General features: G+C 41.5%; 1 protein-coding gene across 8 annotated transcripts in view; it reads left to right on the forward strand.

Annotated features, from left to right (window-relative positions):
* Window positions 1-21456, forward strand: part of CDC42BPB (CDC42 binding protein kinase beta) — a 174891-nt gene that overhangs the window by 132122 nt on the left and 21313 nt on the right. For 5 of the 8 annotated variants that reach the window (XM_053257808.1, XM_053257816.1, XM_053257826.1 and 2 more), the window contains 8 exons: window positions 3560-3649; window positions 4060-4134; window positions 5885-5990; window positions 9170-9306; window positions 15124-15263; window positions 16205-16286; window positions 18332-18548; window positions 19618-19680. In XM_053257808.1, coding sequence (XP_053113783.1) covers window positions 3560-3649; window positions 4060-4134; window positions 5885-5990; window positions 9170-9306; window positions 15124-15263; window positions 16205-16286; window positions 18332-18548; window positions 19618-19680 — 910 coding nt within the window. The remainder of the gene's footprint in view (window positions 1-3559; window positions 3650-4059; window positions 4135-5884; window positions 5991-9169; window positions 9307-15123; window positions 15264-16204; window positions 16287-18331; window positions 18549-19617; window positions 19681-21456) is intronic. The other 3 variants (XM_053257842.1, XM_053257853.1, XM_053257862.1) reach the window with 1 other exon arrangement.

Raw genomic sequence — 21456 nt, forward strand, 5'->3', positions numbered from 1 at the left:
TCACCACCTCAAAGGCGCAGGTCTCGAGACTGTTGGTAATGTACAATTTTTCAATTTAATTTGGTTAAAAGGCAGATTATTAATCAGTTGACATTTCTCCATCTCTTTATTAGGTCAGTAGCCAGGCTTTTGGAAAAGAAAAGGCTATAGGGCCACCAAGGGAGTTGCATAATTGCAGAAGCTCCAGGTACAGTCCATTAGGGGCTTGCCTGTTGAAACAAATGTGTTTTGAGTAATAGTACTTTTCCAGTGGATTGTGTCATGGGTAAATAATGTTGGGCCCCTTTGGAGCCTTTCCCCCTTTTATATGTTTATCTTCACTCCAGCCAGATATTAAGCCAAAGCATAGTTAAGGCAGTTTAAGTATGGTTTACCATACTGCCTTAATTGGCTTGTCATCAATCAGCAAACAAAAATTGGAAACCGTGGTTTGACGGGGATTTGTGGGCCACGTCTGAATTAGAACACTGGTTACAACCATCTCTCCACCTAGAGAGGCTGCTGCACCATGAAGATAGAAGTGAAGTTGATTTCTGAGAAGGATAGGAAACAAAAGCAAACACGCAACTGTAATTATGGCCTGGCAGCTTCAAAACATGTCTTACGTTCTCAACTATGGAATGTGCAGAACATTCTGCGGTCGAAACTTTACAACCCAAAAGGGGCCATTTCGAGAGTTCCAAGCTCGGAACAGAACACCTTTCAAATGAAGGGCCTATTCTGAGCTTAGAGTGGAGCAGCCTGTTTTGAGTCTGAATGTTCTGAGCGCCATTTTGAAATCCAAAATGTCACTCGGAAAGTTCTACAGATTTAGTGTTCCATTCCAAGCTCAGAATGGAACGCTAAATCTGTTTCGTGCACATCCCTGTTCTAAGCTATGGTTAATAAAAACCATGGTTTGATGTGATGCCTGAAGTGAGCTAATTTTTAAAAATGCTGTAGGAAGGAGGCATCACCCCCAGTTGAAAAAAAACTCTAATCATAATTTTGAAAAGGGGAAAAAACACATTTTCTATCAGGATGAACGCTGGAAGTTTAAAGCAACATTTAATACTAGCTTGACCCGCGCAGAGCATCTGTGTACTAGTACTTGATTGCTCACCTCACACCCTGCCACAGCCCCCCCCAACTCAGAAATCTCTCCATCTCACCTGAGCTGCTCTCCTGCTCCTCCTCCTCCATCCGGTTGCTTCCATCCCCCTTTCCCCTCCTGGTCACTACTCCATCCCCCTCTTGGTTGTGTCTGCAGCGTTGTGGTGCTAGTTGGCCAAGCTGCAGTCTCCTATCCCCAGAGACCTCCCCACCTGAGACTTGCTGCTGCCACCGCCATGGCTGCTCATTCCCCTCAGGCTGCTGACAGGCCCGGGCCCTTCCCTTGCCCGCTTGCCTGCCACCGCCATTAGCCTCAGTAACCCCAAACAGTAGCAGTGGTTGACTGGACCCTTCCTTACCGTGGTGATTCTCTTTATTTAGCAGGGGGAGAGTAACTGGCCCTATCCACCCCCAGCACAGTACTTCCAGTGACTGTAGCTGGGGTCTGTCTTATGTTTCTTTTTAGAATGTGAGCCCTTTGGGGACAGGGTTCCATCTTATTTGTTTGTTATTTCTCTGTGTAAACCGCCCTGAGCCATTTTTGGAAGGGCGGTATAGAAATCGAGTTTTGTTGTTGTTGTTGTTGTTGTTGTTGTTGTTGTTATTATTACCAATAGACGCCGCCATGGCCGCTCATTCCCCTCAGGCTGCTGACAGGTTTGGGCCTGTCCCTCGCCCTCCCTTCCTTCTTTCTCTCTCCTCCTCCTTTCTTTTTATCTCTTTCTCTCTTCCACTCACTCTTCCCCTCTGTCTTTCTTTTCCTCCTTTCCTTCTCTCTCTCTCTCTCTCTCTCTCTCTCCCTTCCTGAGTTAACAGATCTTGTTTATCTTGTTTCCTCATCTAATTCACACAACAGCGGCCTCCCTCTTCTGAAGGGGCTCTTTCCTCGCTCATGACCCCTCTCTTCGCAGACCCCTGCCCACTATCATTTTATATATAGATTCCTCTCCTCTACAATTGAGAACATCTTCTGACCAGTAACAGTTGCATTCCAACTGACTTTAACCATCACAGGCTCCTTCCTATCTGCATATGGAATCCCCACTGCCCAATCACCATGGTGCTTCTGCTCTCACAGGCTCCTCCTCCCTATCTGCATATGGAATCCCGACTGCCCAGTCAGGTGCTTCTGCTTGCGAACTCTCACGAAAGCTGCCACACACAGTTTTAGCCATGGGTATGCTTTAGAGAATTATATATATATATATATATATATAGGTAGAAAATTGTTATTGTTTCAATTCTAAGCTGTATTAAAGGTGCTGTATGGTTTTGTAGAGCAGTTTATGCTGTTGACAGCTACCTGAATTAGCTGCACAGTATCAAAGGACCCAAAAGGATTTATTTCTTATATTGAAACTTTCATGAACAGCATAAATGAACTCTGTTGTAGCATATCTGCTTCCTGAAACTGTTCTTTTTCTAATAGCCTCTTATTTACAGCCAGCTCAGTTTGTATAATTAGGAGCTTTGAACTATTCTGTAACTTTATTTTGTTGATCATACTCACATTCCATAGAGTCTTGTTGTCCAAGGTACCAAAAGACACTCTTAAATACCCCCTTTGGCTCTGCACATACTAATACCTACATTTTGGCATTTGTTACCTGAATCAGAGCACAAATGTGTATGCTTTGCAAAGATACTGAATTTGTGTGCACGTTTACGTAACTGAATTTCCTAATGGTTCTAATTCGTAAACTAGTGAACAGTTTAGATAAGCTTAATAAGTTGTATTAATGTTTACTAAAATTAGATTTTTTTAAAAAATGCGGGAAATAATAGTTGATTCTGCCCTGCCCCACCACCCCAGTCTTCAATTTTGTTGGAAATGTAGTCTTGAACATGTCCTTAAAATCTATAAATTATTAGTATTATTTTTGTATCCTACAGTAGCATGTAGGGGTCAAGAGGAACAGGGATACTCAAGTCCTGTAGTGTGAAAAAATATATACTGTTTGCCATGTAATAAACTGCTTTATGATCTTAATAACTGCAAGGCAGGTCTGGCTTCATTTTGCTTGTTTCTGCAATTAGTTAGGAGTGACCTTCAAAGAGTCTTGGAGGCCAAGTGTCAGTGGCTTTAACTTGGTCTCTGAAATAACTGACACCTTACCATTTTAGGCTTGCAGCAGCAGCTCATGTAGGCATACAGTTTAACTGTTGCTTTGGGGCTTTACTTTTAGGGTGCAGGAGTTTAGCTCAACAGTGCTGAGCAGGCCCATAGCAGGGGGTGGGACTCTAGGGCAGGCCCAGGCTCCCAATCCCATTCTTCTCTACACTTAATTTTTTTACAGATAAGCATAAGTGCTCCAGGCCGCAAGCAGGGGCGCTAAGTTGAGAAGAGCTCCATATTTTCCAAATAGACAGGCTCTTTTGCCCCAGGTGAACTTGATCTGTCTCTGCTCCTGGAGGTCTGTTGCTGAAAGCTAATTTGCATACTTTCTCCTCCCCCGCTTCATGGCAGACAAATTCTGTTGGTGAGCAGGAGGTGCAAGGTCCCAAACCAGAAGTCTCGCCATCAACATCTGTAGTGACTACAGAGCAGCAACAAGAAGTAAGTTGTCATCGTTTTTATTATCCTGACTAAACCACTTTGGGGAGCTCTATGTTTAAAAGTGTGTCTCATTGCTTCATAAGAAGAAATATTCTCTCCTCGCGGTGTGTGCTTTTTGTAGGCACATGTCAGCATTTCAATGTACATACTTTTTGAATTCCTGATTTGCTACCATTTTCCTGGATGTATCCTTGTGCTCCACTTTTTCTTTTTTTACCTTCTGCTGCTTCCAAAGAGCAGGCTTTCCTGTGAGTCTTTCTGATCTGCAACTTGCTTCTTGTATATCAGGATCAACACTCTGCTTTCCCCTGCTCTTATTAATGAAAAAATCAACCAATGTTGCCAGACCGAATGTGTATTGGATTCCAGAAGTCTTAAATATTGCTCAATTTTAGTTTTTTACAATTCAGGAACCAATTCGGCTTCAGAGGATGCCTGCTGCTCCCTCCCCCACCATTCAGTCCATTTCCCTAGCTGTACCAAAGGTAGGGGGCCTTGATGATTTGTTTTGCTAAGGGGGGTGCGTAATAATTATTGTGGCTCTTAGTTATTTTACTTTTTATTTCATACATGGTCCATCTGTGTCGTGTGTGTTTGCTCATGTCCGCATTTGTTAGTCGGCTTATTAAGATATTTAAAATAAAGGCCTAAACAACTCATGACACATCAAGCCAGTCACAGCCTGCATGCTGTATATGGCAGCCCGTCCTTAATTAAATCTCCAGTATTTGCTGCCTGCCTGGAACTGCAAAATCCAGGATATTGCTGAGCACCTGCAGGCCCTGTAAAAAGGTTGGTGGGCTATGTTTGGCTTGATAGATTTGGCTTAGGTACACAATCTGTACCTAAGTAAAGATACAAATTCATAATTTAATGAGCAGTAGTGTACTGGAGGGGCTAGCTATAAATTTTTAAAATGAATGTGGAACAAAAGCAAAAAAGAAGGGTGGAGGCACTACCAAGGAGACAAAAAAAGGAGAGGAGACCCTCAGAAGCCTCACTGTTGTTTTTTAATAGACCAAATGCATTTTGCATCAGTAAAATCCCAACACAAGGAACAACACACAAAATACTCTTGACAAAGGATTTTTAATCGAAGTGTTGCCAACTCTCTCTCAGTCATTTCTTCATCTGAAAATGCTCTTTGCACAGATCTTCTGCACTGTGCTGGTGTTTTTTCTTCATGCCAGCACAGCCAGTGGTCTTTGCTGTCCTGGTCCAGAGGTGAGGTCTGCTTCCAGAGGTAGAACGAGGGAGCCTGCCTGTGTTGGAAACTCAGAGCTGGGTCATCTGCTTCAATTATCCAGGATGTAGGACTTGGAAAATAGTATAGGGTTAGAGTGGTTGTTTGTTTGTTTTAACATATTTATATACCTCCCAAAACTTCTGTCTCTGGGCAGTGTGCAACAAATACAGTACAAATGCTAACTTGGCAAAGAGGCACCTTTTTACCGTGGTGATTCTCTTTATTTAGCAAGGGGAGAGTAACTGGCCCTATCCACCCCCAGCACAGTACCTCCAGTGCCTGTTGCTGGTGTCTATCTTATGTTTCTTTTTTAGATTGTGAGCCCTTTGGGGACAGGGTTCCATATTATTTGTTTGTTATTTCTCTGTGTAAACTGCCCTGAGCCATTTTGGAAAGGCGGTATAGAAATCAAATATAATAATAATAATAATAATAATAATAATAATAATAATAATAATAATAATACAAATTAAACAAAATCAGAAACGACTAAAACATTAAAATCATTTAAAACCCTACATTACAAACGAATAAAACTATAAATCAGATTAGATGCCTGGGTGAACAAGCGTGTCTTCAGTTTCTTTTTAAAAGTTGCTAGAGATGGTGAGGCTCTTATTTCAACAGGGAGCACATTCCTAAGCTTAAAATGCTTTTAGAGAAAGCATAATATATTCTACTTGCTAGAAGTATTTCAGGATCAAGGTAGCACTGCTACCAAGATACTAGGAGAATCTAAATGTATTGTGTATGTATAGTCATCAAAAATGAGGAGCGTATATTCTACCAGAGATGGCTCCTGTATCCATGGCAGGTAAATAGAGGCTGCTCAAAGATACATCTGTTTGCCAGGCCCCTCCTCCCCTCCCCACTGCCTCAAATCAAGATCAATGGAAATAAGAACTTGTGCAGTTGATACACAGGTTTCTAGCTGATTGTGCCAGTTTTCCAATGAATGTTTGTTCTTATTTACCCTGAATCTGTTTCAGCCTAAAGCTCATCAGCTCAGCATCAAGTCCTTTTCAAGCCCTACTCAGTGCAGCCATTGCACATCCCTCATGGTGGGATTGATTAGACAGGGCTACGCTTGTGATGGTAAGTTGGCTTCAGTCTCCAATCTAAACACTCAGCGATTTAACAGCATCTCTTTAAAGCAACAAGACAGTTGCTTGGAAAGAAAACATACATTTGAACTCTGTGTGCACACAAGCTTAGAATACACAAGCATCTGTGTCAGTAGATTTCAAATGAGAGCAATTATATAAATCTCAAATACTTAGATTTAGGTTCAGATTTTGAATCTGTTGTCAAATCATTCAAACCAGTGGAAACTTCTCTTTCATCCGTGAGAGGTGGTATCAAAGCACCAGCCCCATCTACACAATTTGGAAAATGAAGCCCAGTACCTGCAGGATCTTCTTGCCTCCCATTCCTTCCCCTTCCTCTGTTGTAAGCCCCATGGAGCAGGGACCTGTCCTCTTGTACTTTGGAATGCACCATACACAGTGCACTATATACCAATAAATAGGGCTTGCTATTATAACCTCGTTAATGGTTACATTAGAAAATTGGCCTGTTCCCAGTTTGCACTAAAATTTTACACAGCACAAACCTGCTTGTTCAGATCGCTTGCTGTGTGCAAGAGCTTCCCAGTTTTACAGAGAATCTGTTTGAACTACTACTGCTATCACTTCCACGACTCTGCCTTTGCTGACAGATGCATCAGTATCTAAAGCAATGATTTCCAAACTGTGCTATAAAAGGCACTGAAGTGCATCTTGCAAAATTAAGCTTCTGTGTTGGGTGTAACCACCACTCTCTGCCTGTCAAAGCAGGGACATTCCGTGCAGCAGTGATGTCCTTCTCCCTGCCAGTATATGGTCAGTGACATTATCGTAAGAGAAGGAGTTAAGGATTTGCTGGCATTCCCAAATGTGGTTAGTGCTGTAGCTGAGAGTCACAAAGATCTAAAACCTAACCATCATGGTGATAATCCGAATCACAAGAAATAATAGTTCCGCTCTTTTCTGTAGTGGTTACACTTCACTTGGAATACGGTGTCTGATTTTGGGCACTGTAGTTTTAAGGAAGACGTTGATAAACCTGGACCAGGTTCAGAGGAGAACAACCCAAGATAGGAAGGGTCTGGAAACCAAATCCTGTAAGGAACAGCTGAAGGATCTAAGAATGTTTAGACCAGAGAAGGGGAGACTAAAGGGATACATGATAGCCATCTTCAAATATATAAAAGGCTGTCTCATAGGAGAAAGAGTGGGCTTCTTCTGTGTTACTCCTGAGAGAAGGACTAGAACCAATGGGTTAAAAATGATAAGGAAACAAATTCAAGCTAGACATTAGGAGGAATTTTCTAAAACTAAGAGTCGTGACTATACATTGGAACAGTCTGTCTCGTGAAGTGGTGGGCTCTTGTTCTCTAGAGGTTTTCAAACAGAGGCTGAATGGCCTTCTATGCAGGATGCTGCAGCAGTTTCCTGTGCTGAGCAGGGGTTGGACCAAAAGATCTTCAAGGTTCCCTCCAACTCTAAAATTTTAGTGAGTCTTTGAGAAGTGTCAGAAGCAACACCACTGCTTGTAAAAGCCCAGTCTTGTCTCTGAGCTCTGACAGATTAACTGCGTGCTCTGACGGTTGGAAAGAGAATGCCTAACTATTTTAGGAACATAGGAAGCTGCCATATACTGAGTCGGACCACTGGTCTATCTAGCTCAGTTTTGTCTTCACAGACTGGCAGTGGCGTCTCCATGGTTGCAGGCAGGAATCTCTCTCAGCCCTATCTTGGAGATAGCAGGGAGGGAACTTGGAACCTTCTGCTCTTCCCAGAGTGTCTCCATCCCCTGAAGGGAAGATCTTACAGTGCTCACACTTCTATTCTCCCATTCATATGCAACCATTCTACTGGGAGTTGATCAAGAAAATGGGGTGTGGGGGAGAGAAAATAAAAATGAATGGTGCCTTCAGCTTTAATACAGAAGGAACTTGTGCTGCAAGTATCAAAAGTTGCCAGTGCATTGGCATCCTTTTGTGACCATAACAGCTTCCTCTGAAACACAAGTCTTTAGACCTGAATAGTTAGTTCACAAGTGACCACAAATTCACATGCTACAATCATGTGATGAGCATTCCTATTCCCCAATAGCAAACATGAAGCTGAGCAGGATGAAGCTGAGCCCCTGCCCTCCTTCCCTGTTCATAGTATCATTTTAAGGGAGTAAATAGTATCATTTTAAGGGAGAAAACAAGTCCTCTTCTCACTGGATGTGGAGAGTTTTAGCATGACCAAACACTTTCTGGGGTTGCCCCCCAGCGGTTGTGGGTTTGATGTTAGGGTCTATACCCAGTTATTCTCAAGCAGTGAGATCCTTGAGTTCCCACTGTCATTGAGTCCACAAGTATGGCCCCTTCCTCATTTAATGCTGGATCCTCAGCCGCTGGGAGGCATGGCTAGTGGTCAGCAAATGTGGTCCTTCAATTTCTCCTTTTCATTGAACATGGGGAGAATTGCACAAGAAGGGGGCTTTAGAGTCCTGTGGCACCTTTAAAACCCATATATTATGGTGTAAGTTTTCCAATGAAGTGCTTTTATATGTCACAAAATAGTCTTAGTGTTGCTACCAACTTACATGGAATAGGCAGCATAACGTTACATAGGAAGCTGCCTCCTACTGAATCAGACCATTGGGCCACCTAGTTCATTATTCTCTATACTGACTCTCAGCAACTCTCTAGGGTTTGAGACAGGAGTCTTTTCCAGTGCTGCCTGGGTATTTATTTATTTATTTATTTATTTATTTATTTATTTATTTTTGTTTTGAATTTCTATCCCACTCTTCCTCCAAGGAGCCCAGAGCAGTGTACATGGTTATTTATCCTCACAACAGCCTTGTGAGGTAGGTTAGGCTGAGAGATTCAGTGACTGGCCCAGAGTCACCCAGTAAGATTCATGGCTGAATGGGGATTTGAACTTGGGTCCTCCTGGTCCTAGTCCAACACTAACCACTACTGAATCTTCGACTTTCTACATGCACAGCCTGTGTTCTACCAGTAAGCTAGGCACCATCCTCAGGTTCTAAAGAGCACTGAAGTTTCCACTGTTCTGCAGTGTAGCTGATTTGTCCACTCAACTATGGATGTGAGAAGTCAAATTGATTTCTGTGTCCCTGTGCTTTCCCAGTTTTGCCAACCATTTCTTGCTGATTGTAAGGCTTCACTTTGGTGACAGCAAAGAGTTTTGACAAATTCCATTTCCCCCCCTTAGTGTGTTCATTTGCATGCCATGTTTCCTGCAAGGACAGCACACCACAAGTCTGCCCTATACCTCCGGAGCAAGCCAAGAGACCCCTTGGAGTAGATGTTCAAAGAGGAATAGGAACAGCCTACAAAGGTTACGTCAAGGTAAGATTGGATGCCTTGGGGTGAGAAGAGAAAGAGAGGGTTGCAGCTTCTCTTCGGTGCTACTTTTTAGATATGATTAGTTACCATCAAATCCAGTATTGACTGTTGAATTGGATTGTGGAGATAATTAGGGACACCGGCGCATAATCCACTTCAGTGCCATATCAAATGCAAGTGTACGCTTATCAAAAATGCGAGTGTATATTAAGAAGTATATAAGTGCAACGATTTCTTTACTGCACTTGTGTCACAAATAAAGAATTAATTCTTCTTAGCTGATTATTTAGAAAAACCTTCTTATTTCGGGTTCCATATCCCACTTCAGGATGAGTAGAGATTAGGAAAAGGATTAGGCTTAAGTATGCAGGAAATCTGGGCCACCTAGAAGAATATTGTGTGAACCAAATTGGTTGTAAACCAACTGGGACTACTAGCTAACTTGGCAAAGAGGCACCTTTTAATGTGGTGATTCTCTTTATTTAGCAGGGGGAGAGTAACTGGCTCTCTCTACCCCCAGCACAGTACCTCCAGTGACTGTTGCTGGTGTATATCTTGTGTTTCTTTTTAGATTGTGAGCCCTTTGGGGACAGGGAGCCATCTTATTTATTTGCTATTTCTCTGTGTAAACTGCCCTGAGCCATTTTTGGAAGGGCGATATAGAAATCGAATAGATGATGATGATGATGATTGATGATGATGATGATTTTGTATTGGCTTAAACACCTAACAAGCCTTCATAAACAACTATCAAAACAGTTCAATCACATTTTGCAAGGAGGTGATATAGAACAATGGCTAACTACTGGGAAAACTCATCTCATCATGAATGACCCAGCAAAAGGTGCGGTTGCAAGTAATTATAGACCGATAACCTGTCTGCCAACCATGTTCAAATTATTAACTGGAATAATAGCAGATGAAGTAATGCAACACTTATTAACTAACAAACAGCTTCCAGTTGAACAGAAAGGAAATTGCACGAACACCAGAGGCACAAAAGATCAGCTGCTGATTGACAAAATTGCAAGAGAAGAAAAACAAATCTAAGTGTTGCATGGATTGACTACAAGAAAGCCTTCGATTCATTGCCTCACACATGGATACTAAGACGTTTAGAAACAACTGGTGTCAGCAAAAACATTCAGATATTTATTTATTTTTTAAAAAAGCAATGAGCATGTGGAGTTCACAGTTAACAATCAGTGGCGAGACACTTGGACAGGTTAGCATTAGAAGAGGTATTTTCCAAGGGGACTCACTATCCCCTCTGTTGTTTGTAATTGCCATGACCCCACTTTCACAAATACCAAACAAAACAGGCCTTGGATACCAAACATCTAAAACATCAAGTAAAATAAACCATCTGCTGTACATGGATGATCTGAAGTTGTATGGAAAGTCCCAGTCAGAAATTGAATCACTGCTAAACACTGTCTGTATATTCAGTAGCGATATAGCAATGGAGTTTGGACTAGACAAGTGTGCTGCATTAATAATGAACAGAGGGAAAATAAGAAAAACAGAAGGAATAGAACTGCCCAATGGAAGCAAGATCAAGAACCTGGAAGAGAAAGAACATTACAAATACTTGGGCATTCTCTAGGCTGGTAACATCGCACGCACTGAAGTCCTAACTCAATGGCGGGAACACCATACAAGCCATAAACACCTGGGCTATACCTGTTATCAGATACACTGCAGGAATAATAGACTGGACCCAAGCAGACGCTAGATCGTAAGACCAGGAAAATCATGACCATCAATCATGCTTTGCATCCCCACAGTGATGTAGATAGGCTATACCTCCCTCGCAGCTCAGGTGGAAGAGAAATGCTGCAAGTCCATCAAACAGTAGAAGAGGAGAAAAGAGGCCTTGAAGAATATATAAAGGATAGTGAAGAAGATGCACTACAAATGGTCAATAACGAGAAACTATTCAACACCAATGAAAGAAAGCAGGCCTACAAGAAAGAACAAGTCAAGAACCAAGCAGGAAAAAGAAGCAACTGCATGGTCAATATTTGCAAAATATAAGTGTAAAATCAGACATCACCAAGACCTGGCAATGGCTTAAGAATGGCAACTTGAAGAAAGAAACAGAGGGTTTAATACTAGCTGCAGAAGAACAGGCACTAAGAACAAATGCAATAAGAGCAAAAGTAGAAAAATCCACAACAAACAGCAAGTGCCGCCTTTGTAAAGAAGCAAATGAAACAGTCGACCACCTAATCAGCTGTTGTTAATAGATCACACAGACTGATTACAAAGAAAGTCATGACAAGGTAGCAGGGATGATACACTGGAACATCTGCAAAAAATACAAGCTACCTGTAGCCAAATATTGGTGGGACCATAATATTGAAAAAGTTGAAGAAAATGAAGATGTAATAATATTATGGAACTTCCGACAACAAACAGACAAACATCTGCCACACAATACACCAGATATAACTGTAGTCGAGAAGAAAGAAAAACAAGTCAAAATAATCGACATAGCAATACCAGGAGATTGCAGAATAGAAGAAAAAGAAATAGAAAAAATCACCAAATACAAAGATCTACAAATTGAAATTGAAAGGCCGTGGCAGAAAAAGACCCAAATAATCCCAGTGGTCATTGGCGCACTGCGTGCAGTTCCAAAAGACCTTGAAGGGCACCTCAACACCATAGGGGCCACAGAAATCACCATCAACCAATTACAAAAAGCAGCTTTACTGGGAACAGCCTAGATTCTGCGACGATATCTATAACAGCAGCTACCACATTGACAATAAAATCCAGCCATCCCAGGTCTTTGGGAAGGACTCGATGTCTGGATAAAACCAGTCAATCGCACCTGTCTGACTGTGTGAGTGAATGAATGGATGAATGAATGAATAAATAAATAAATAAATAAATAATAGATGGGACAGTATAAAAATGCAATAAATGGTCCCAGTGATATTTCTAAAATATGATATGGACCCTGAACCACCCTGCCTTGGAGCTCTGTTATTTGGAGAAAAGAAGTTGAGATTTTAAACTGCTTTGCCACTAACATTAGTAGACTAACCTAAGCTTTTGCTGGCCTGCTCTGACAAACCCCTCATAGCTAACAGAAATATAGATTGGTCAGAAAGCAACAAGAGAATCTGGAATGTAATCACTGCCACAGCGTGATCATAGAAACAGAAGAATCTGAAATGCTGCTGTTTCCAGCAAAAATGATCAACAGGAACAGATACAGCAAAATCATTACAGGGTAGAGTTGAGACATTTGTTACAGGCTTATTGCGTTTTTTAAAAAGACCTGTTTTTCTTTATATGCTTGAAGCCACTGTTACCTGCCTTAACCTTTTGAAATGTAGTAAGCAAAAAGATTATATATAAATGAAACAGAAATACTGTTTTTTGAGATCACATGAAGAGAAACCAAAATCCTTGGTTAAATAGGTTAGCTTAAATAACTTTATGCAGAAGCTAAAGTGAAAAAAATTGCAAGAAAACAACTTTCTGTTATATTTTGTGTGCTGCTTCAGGGCACTTGATTATCTAGGTGTATTATGGAAACCTTTTCCGCACATCATGAAGCTTGGCTTGTACTGTATTGGCATCAGACATCTAGGAGGGACACACTGTAGAAGAGGATCTCCCCTAGAATTGTGCTGACAATCTTCTCTTCCTGTCCATTTTTCCTAAATTGTGATAAAGCCCTGAGGCTTTGTTTACCATTCCTAGTAATCCCCTTAATGCTAATCCTTATAGTGAGCATGGCAGGTGGGTTGATATGAACGACCAGAAACTGACAGCTGAAATCTCAGACTGCAAACTGGAAGGAAATTTTGTGAAACAAGAAAGGGATTAATGGGAGGGATAATGAGAGAGAAATGTTTGTCTGAAATGTATATGCACTGAAGATAGGTTCACATGTAACAGGGAACCTGCAGTTCAAGCAGCCCAGGTTGTAGCTGGAGCCTGAAACCTGCACCACAGGCAGTTATGGATATCACTTTTTTAGAAGTAGCAGAATTGAGCCAAAGATAGACCCCCTTTCTGCACATCCCAGTGAAGCCACAGATGCTATCCCAGCCTCTTACACTGCCCCTCGACTGGCAAGCCTTCCCTATGTCATCTCTTCGCAGGAATTGGTCCCAATTGCAAAGGGTGCTCGCTGGCTCACCTTGAATGAACCAGAGGTTCATGATGTGGTGTAAACCAAAGGTGGGGCTTTACAAAGAGGAGCGGGGTAAGGTGAGGAGGCTTTGCCTTTTGCCACCAACAGCCCCAGTTGCTTGGATCTGCCAGCTCTAGCTCCCTGGTTAGAAGAGGAGGTTTATTATTGCACCCTCCAGACTCCCCCACTGAAGACCGCGTTCGATACTATGAAACATGGTATCCTTCTGGATCACCTAGGGGTGTTGGGGATAGGAGGCACTGCCTTGCAGTGATTCCACTCCTATCTCTCAGGCAGATTCCAGATGGTGGCACTTGGTAACAGTTGCTCTTTGAAACAGGAGCTATTATATGGGGTCCCTCAGGGCTCCATTCTGTCACCAAGGCCTTTTCATATCTACATAAAACCGCTAGGTGAAGTCATCAGGGGATTTGGTGCTGGGTGTTAATCAGTATGCTGATGACACTCAAATTTGTTTCTCCTTATCATCATCGTCATCACCGTCATTATCAGGTAATGGCACTCTTTCCCTTAATGCCTGCCTACAGGCAGTAATGGGCTGGATGAAGGATAACAATTTGAAGCTGAATCCAAGTAAGATGGAGGTGCTTGTTGTGGGGGACTGGAATTTGAGGGATGAGATAGATCTTCCTGTTCTGGACACGGTTACACCCTCCCAGAAGGAACAGGTATGTAGTTTGGGGTGCTCCTAGATCCAGGCCTCACCCTCATATCTCAGGTGGAGGCTATGGCTAGGAGCACCTTTGACTGATTCAACTGCTGCGTCCATTCTTTGAAGAGAACGATCTCAAAACTGTGGCACACCCACTGGTAACCTCCAGGCTTGGTTTCTGCAATGCACTCTGCATAGGGCTGCCGTTGTATGTAGTTCAGAAATTTCAGTTAGTTCAAAATGCAGCAGCCAGATTGGTCTCTGGGGCAACCTGGAGAGACTATATTATGTCTACACTTAAAAAGCTACACTGGCTGTCATTACGTTTCCGGGCAAAATACAAAGTGTTGGTTATTGCGTTTAAAGCCCTGAATGGCTTAGGTCCAGGTTACCTTAGAGAATGCCTTCTTCTATATGATCCCCACCACATTTTGAGGTCATCTGGAGAGGTCCATCTCCAGGTACCACTGGTGCTTCTGTTGGCAACTCAGGGCCAAGCTTTCTCTCTAGCTGCTTCTAGGTTGTGGAATGTACTTCCCACGGAAATTTGTGGTTTACATACATTATCGGCCTTTAAGAGAACCCTTAAGATGTATTTGTTTGGTCTGGCCTTCCAGCGTTTTTTAACTGTTTTAAATTGTTTTAACTGTTTTAAACTGTTTTAATTGTTCAGGTTTTATGGCTTTACATTTGATTTTTGAATGATTATATTTTGTTTTAGTTTGTAAACCTCCCAGAGCTGTTGGATTGGGCGGTATAGAAATGTAATAAATAAATAAATTCTAGGGTTGATAAGCCATCTTCAGTTATTGGTTATGCATCTTGGTGTCACACCCTGAGGAAACATGTGGTTGCTGCCCTAGGGCAGTTTTTGATTTAAGTGTAGCATGAAAATGAAAAATAATTAGAATAATTCTACCTCTAGGGTACTTCTTTTGCTTTATGTCTGTAAACCTGTGAGTGATATAGTGCATGTCATATGTATTTACAGGTTCCAAAGCCAACAGGAGTTAAGAAAGGGTGGCAGCGGGCCTATGCAGTTGTATGTGACTGCAAACTCTTCCTCTACGATGTGCCTGAAGGGAAATCCACCCAGCCAGGAGTTGTTGCAAGTCAAGTCTTAGATCTCAGGTATATGTTCACTCTGCCATTGCTGTGCTCAAACACAACATTGTGTTTGCATGTCACATTTATGCTGACATTCTCTTTGACCCAATTAAAGCAAGCAAAAAATGGCATCCCCATTTAATTTTCATTTGAATCATGCAGTACAAAGCAGAGAGGCACCTTTCCAAGTGGTGATTTTCCTATACTTAGCAAGGAGAAAGCAACTTTTCCTATCCAACCCCAAGCACAGCATCCCTCCAGTGGTCATTGCTGGTGTCTACCTTATGTTTCTTTTTAAGCTGTGATCCCTTTTAAGACGGAACCATCTTATTTGTTTATTTATTATTTCTTTTTCTATGTAAACTGCTTTGAGAACTTTTGTTGAAAAGTGGTATATAAATATCCATTGTCTTAGTATTACGCTTTGTTATATGAGTCTTATGTTTGTTTTAATTTTATATTGTTTTTAATGGCTTATTTATCTTTTTTTATTGTTCATGTGAACCGCCTAGAGCCTCTGGGTTAGGTGGCACAAGTACCGTATTTAGCTGAATCCAAGACTAGTTTGTTTCCAAGTTCTTTGATGTTAGAAATTGGAAGAGGGAGACGGTTTCCTCTTAAATTCAGAGTCCTGATCCTTTGGGGTAATTACAAATGTAACCTGCATTTAATCTCTCTTTTTAAGAAGGTTGTCTTAAATTCATACGGTATGTGTCTTGGCAAAAGATAGACCATCTGAGTACCTGGTATGAAAAAAGAGCAAGTTTTGGGCTGTCATGTACTCTCTCCCTGCTAGAAAGCAATGATGGTATCACCTTAATGCTACCAAGCTTATCTGTACCCAGTATATCCCTGAATTGATAAAATACCACAGGGTTTTGTGTTAACTTTCTTCCTTAATAAACTTTTTAATAAAGTCAGTTTCTGCAAATTCAGTGACATGTGGTATTTGTTCTTTTTACTAGAGATGAAGATTTTTGTGTGAGCTCTGTGCTAGCACCAGACGTTATACATGCAACCCGCAAAGATGTCCCTTGTATATTCAGGGTATGGTTATTTGATTCGTTTGGGGGAAAGTGGTTTGTATTTTTCTTAGCTGTAATTTATTATGATCATCCTTTTTTTCAGTGAAAAATGAATTATCTTAGCAAGCCTGAATTAGTTGAAAAGACTAGTTTACTGAGTTGTGCTGAACAGGCAGAAGGAAGCTGTTTAAAATTCTGAGTAGCTTCAGGTGGTCTGTGAAGGGCTAGGTTGTTTGCAATTTTTCTTCTTCACAATTTGCCTATTTACTCATCATAAATGATTAAAACCATACTGCATCCTCACTTTGGAGATGCTAGCAAAAACTGAAGGGACAGTTCTGAAATATTTTCAGAGTTAATGTACACAGATGCAGCAATATACTTGACTAGATATATATGATTCAAAATTTTGCCCCCTTCCCCCACCACGAGGCAAATAGCAGACTGCTCACTCTTAATTGTATGCTATTGAATTCTTCCTTTGCCCAACCAGAAGGAATTGTATATGTCCCCTGCTCTGTTACAAAAGAGCATGTAACGTCTGATTCAATAGGGTTCTCTGTGTACTAGCATCTAAATAGGTCACGTGAACTTTCTGCTGTTAGCTCATTATCCTTTTTTTTTAAACATCTGGTATATTATAGGTCATATTTTACAAGATGCAAAAACCATTTTAGCAGTCTAAAGAACCTTTATAGATTATCAAAGCGCTCCTGAATGAATGCTCTTACTCTCATCCTCATTTGCACTCCTCTGAACCTGTTCCAGTGTATCAACGTCCTTCTTGGTCATTTGCATCTCTTTTTATGTATTATTAATTTATTTATTTATTACATTTCTAGACTGCCCCATCCAAAGGCTCTGGGCGGTGCACAAATTTGAAAGACACAAAAACAAACACCATTTAAAACACACTGCTTAAAAGAATTTTAAAACACTTTTGGACAAGTGGTAAAGAAGATTTTACCACACATGAGATGCAGATGTGTGGTGAATTGGTCATCGTTATGGGGCTGAGATGGGAGTGTTTCTGTTAAAATGTTACATTTATTGCAAATTTGACTGAGCCACAATGGGGAAAAGGGGAGCACTTCTTGAAAAATGCCCTCCTTCTGTGCAGGTTTTTTTTTTTTTTTTTTTAAGTCTGGCTCTTTGCCATAAGTTCCAAAAGTTTGCAAAGAGTGTGTTGGAGAATGAGTTCTGATTGCTAAGGCAACCTGGCCAAAGTTCCTTCAACCTAATCCAGCTATATGTAGTTGGCTAATTGTGACAGAAAGTGCATGGGAAGCCGAGGCAGCTCGTCAGTGAGGCAAGGTAAAGGTGACAGCCTCAGGCAGTGCCTGTGCCCTGGGGCTTCCCACCTCCACTGCCCTTGGACATCACCTCACCCACCTCCTGCAGCTGCAACTAATAATATTCACTGCTGCCACTGCCCCTCCCAACTCTTCCCTTCCCTCCCATGAGGATGTCCTGGCTGCTTAGCCTTCTGGATAACTGGGCTATTAAACCGGAGCCCAGTTGAACAGCCCAGCTGCCCAAACAGTTAAGCAGCCGAGACATCCTTGTGTGAGGGAGGTGGGGGTGTAGAAAATACAGCTAGATGGTTTCTCTCTTGCTCTTCCCACCCTGCCACACCTCCAGGTCAGTCTAGCTAGGTGGATGGCGAAGGGTGGGGGAAAAGCAGGAGAGAAAGCATCCAGCTCTGCTCTCTCCACACCCTCCCAGAAGGTTAGGCAGCCTGGACAGCCTCGCACAGGGGAGGCAGGACTTGGCACCACCCGGACACTGGCATTGGAGTGTGTTGCCTCAGACAGCCAAGCCAGTCCTGATGGGGATGTTCATCCCTTGACCATCCACATGCAGAAATGTTTAAGTATGCAAATTCAACACTGTTCTAAAACTGAATGCTGAAACAATTGCCAAGGCATTGTACCAAGTTAAGTGTCAGAAAGCATCGTGATGAAGATGGGTTTCATTTGCCAGTTGCTTTAGCCAATGTAATTGTTTCTGATAAAAAGCTCAAATTTATCTGAGACTGTTTTTGTTATGCTTCCTCTTGCTGTCAAGGTGACAGCTTCTCTCTTAGGCTCGCCTTCAAAGACCTGCTCTCTGCTGATCCTAACAGAAAATGAGAATGAAAAGCGAAAGTGGGTTGGAATCCTGGAGGGGCTTCAATCTATTCTGCACAAAAATAAACTCAAAAACCAAGTTGTACATATTCCACAAGAAGCCTATGACAGCACACTGCCTCTCATTAAAAACAGCTTAGCTGCTGCTATTATAGGTATGTTGATAGGTATGACTTGTTGGATGTGTGTGCTGTTATAGCTGCAAATGGAGCTAATGCATTGCCTGCACTGCTGTCCTTTTATGTATTCCTCATCTGTATCTCTCTGCCTAGGGAAGCTTGGTAGTGTGAAATTCTCTAATTGATTTTCAAAAGCTAATTATGATTAACTTTACTTGCAGTAGGCATCTACAGTGCTTGAATGAATTTTCCTATTTCTCTGCCCATTGCTTTTGGCTTAAGGCAGTGGTTGCCAAACTGGGAGCCTCCAGTTGTTGCTGAACTACAACTCCCATCAGCCCCAGCTACAATTTATTGTGGCTGGGGATGATGGGAGCTGTTCAGCAGCATCTGGAGGCTCCCAGTTTGGCAACCACTGGCTTAATGGGGGAAAATAACTAGCTAATACACTTAACAAAGCCTTAAAATATAATGGTGAATATTTTCCCTGTAGGCTTTCTCATTTGGAGAGATTATTTTCACATTTACATCCTGCCACATAGACAATGGCCCTGAGGGTAGCGACCAAAATATCATAATAGCACCACATAAAAGCAAATTGAAGTTAACAATACAAGAAAATTAAGAGGGTAGACCAATTTAAAGCCACAGAGCATATATACTCTGCAGTACCAAGCTAATTAAAATAATCCCCCTCACCCTTTGAATGCTTATTGGAATAGAAACGTCTTCCCTGGTTTCTGGCAAGTGAGGAGAGTATTAGGCCACTGGGCTTGGTTGGGTGGGGGGGTGGGTTCCAAAGAGAAATCTCCATTCCTTGTCTTGCTCTGAAGATCTCTGTCTTTGCGGAGGCTGATACAGGAGAAGGCACTCCCTTAGATAACCTGGGCCCAGGCTGCTTAGGGCTTTTAAAGGTTACTGCCACTACTTTGCATTACACCCAGAAATACATTGGGAACCAGTGGAGTTGGTTAACAGAGATGCAATATTCTCTCTCCAGCTCACACCCTTAATCAAACAGATGTCTTCCGTGAAAACAATAGAAGCTCAGTGTCAGCAAACATGATTGTATTAATAGCTCTTTCTCTCTCCCAACTACTGGTAGATCGGGATAGAATAGCGATTGGCTCCGAAGAAGGTCTCTATGTTTTAGAGGTGACCCGTGATGGTAAGTGAAGTCTTTGCTACATTCAGCAGTTGTATATTGCATGTGAGCCCCATGAATTAGAATTATCTTTTTTTCACATGGGATATACAGATTTTCTTCACATATAGAACTTGTTTATCTGACAAGTTACTGGGCACTCTAATTACTATTCTATTCAGTGGGCTCTCTCTGAAACCAAGCAGGTAACTTATTGAACATTGTGAGTGATCGCACTCTTGCCTTAACCAAAAGCAGTTCTAGTCAGTGATAGTTGAATATTTAGGCAAGCCACTCCCCTCTTGGCCTCCGCTCCCAACGGCAATTTGGGGATAATAATACTGTACATCCATCTCCTCCACCACCGTTGTTGTTGTTGTTAAGTTTTATTCTGCAAAAATAAACCAACGAAAGAATTACCAAAGTACAGGAGTCGTCTAGCCACATTACACCAAAACTGGGTGTACATACCTCTTCTCATTCTAAAATAAAGGTAAAGTTGTGACATCAAGTCAATTTCAACTCCTGGTGCCCACAGAGCCCTGTGGTTTTCTTTGGTAGAATACAGGAGGGGTTTACCATTGCCATCTCCCGTGCAATATGAGATGATGCCTTTCAGCATCTTCCTATATCGCTGCTGCCTAATATCAGTGTTTCAAACCGCCAACCTTCTGCTTGTTAGTCAAGCATTTCCCCGCTGCACCATTAGGTGGCTTGGTCATCCTAAAATATCCTTCCAAAAGTTATTGTGAAAAACAGGAGAGTACAGATCGTGCTTAAGCTGATTACTATGAACAAAGGTCATAATGGTGTACCACACCGAACAGGATAAATCTACATCTGTTCATCACTTGGATTGGTTGAGTCAGTTTTTTCATCAAGGCTTGTCATCCACCATGAGACGAAGGATGTACATCAATGTACATCCCTGAGCAACTGAGTACTTGAAATCAGATGCAGTTTATCTGGATTACAGGGTTGATTCTTTTCTCTGGCCTGTCTGTGTAAAAGACAGTGATATTTTTCAAACAAAATATTTCTCCTCTTGTGCTCTTTTATTTGTTGCTCTGAAAATGAAAAAAAAAACCATGGTTTGCCAACAGGCTTTCAGAAAACTGACTATTTCAAGTGAATAATTGGTGAATAGGCTAAAAATAGACATTGAAACCAATTTTTCTCTGGTCAGAGAGACTTTTTTGTGCTCTCTGTAGCCATACTCTGTAAGTTAAAGTGAGTCTCATTATTCGAGCAGTCTTGCAGACATAGGATTATTTCTAAGGCTATAATTATTCAAACATTTTGAACTCTCCTACAACAAAATAGATGATCACCTATACCTAATAACTTTATTAGCTTTATAAATTGTATAAGAAAAGTATAAAGAAAAACAAAATATACACAAAATGGATGTTAGTTTAGTAAATCGATTCCACGAAATGGTTTTGTTGATATGTTCACCCCACATTTACGATAGGTATTACTTTTTGATGCAGTTTATTATGTCTAATGGCTTTGACTAAGTTGTCTGTAAACTGTCTACACTTTTAAATACAAAGTGACTTACCAGGTTGGGAAAAACAAAACTCCAATACCTGTGGTATAGACACTCTGGAATTTCAGCTGTTGCTTGTGATTAAATTGAGCAGTTGCTGTGCCATGAGTTGTATCTGCTACTATTTCCTTGAGATGGTATAGATTTGTTTCCATTATGTGGCCTGAGTGAGTGCGGTATGCAGTGAACAAATTAAGGGAGTGCTTCTACACAATGGATGTTGTGGAGAAACCAGAAAGAATTTTCTT

This window comes from Hemicordylus capensis, chromosome 1 (assembly GCF_027244095.1).
Source record: "Hemicordylus capensis ecotype Gifberg chromosome 1, rHemCap1.1.pri, whole genome shotgun sequence".
NCBI classification, from domain to species: Eukaryota; Metazoa; Chordata; class Lepidosauria; order Squamata; family Cordylidae; genus Hemicordylus; species Hemicordylus capensis.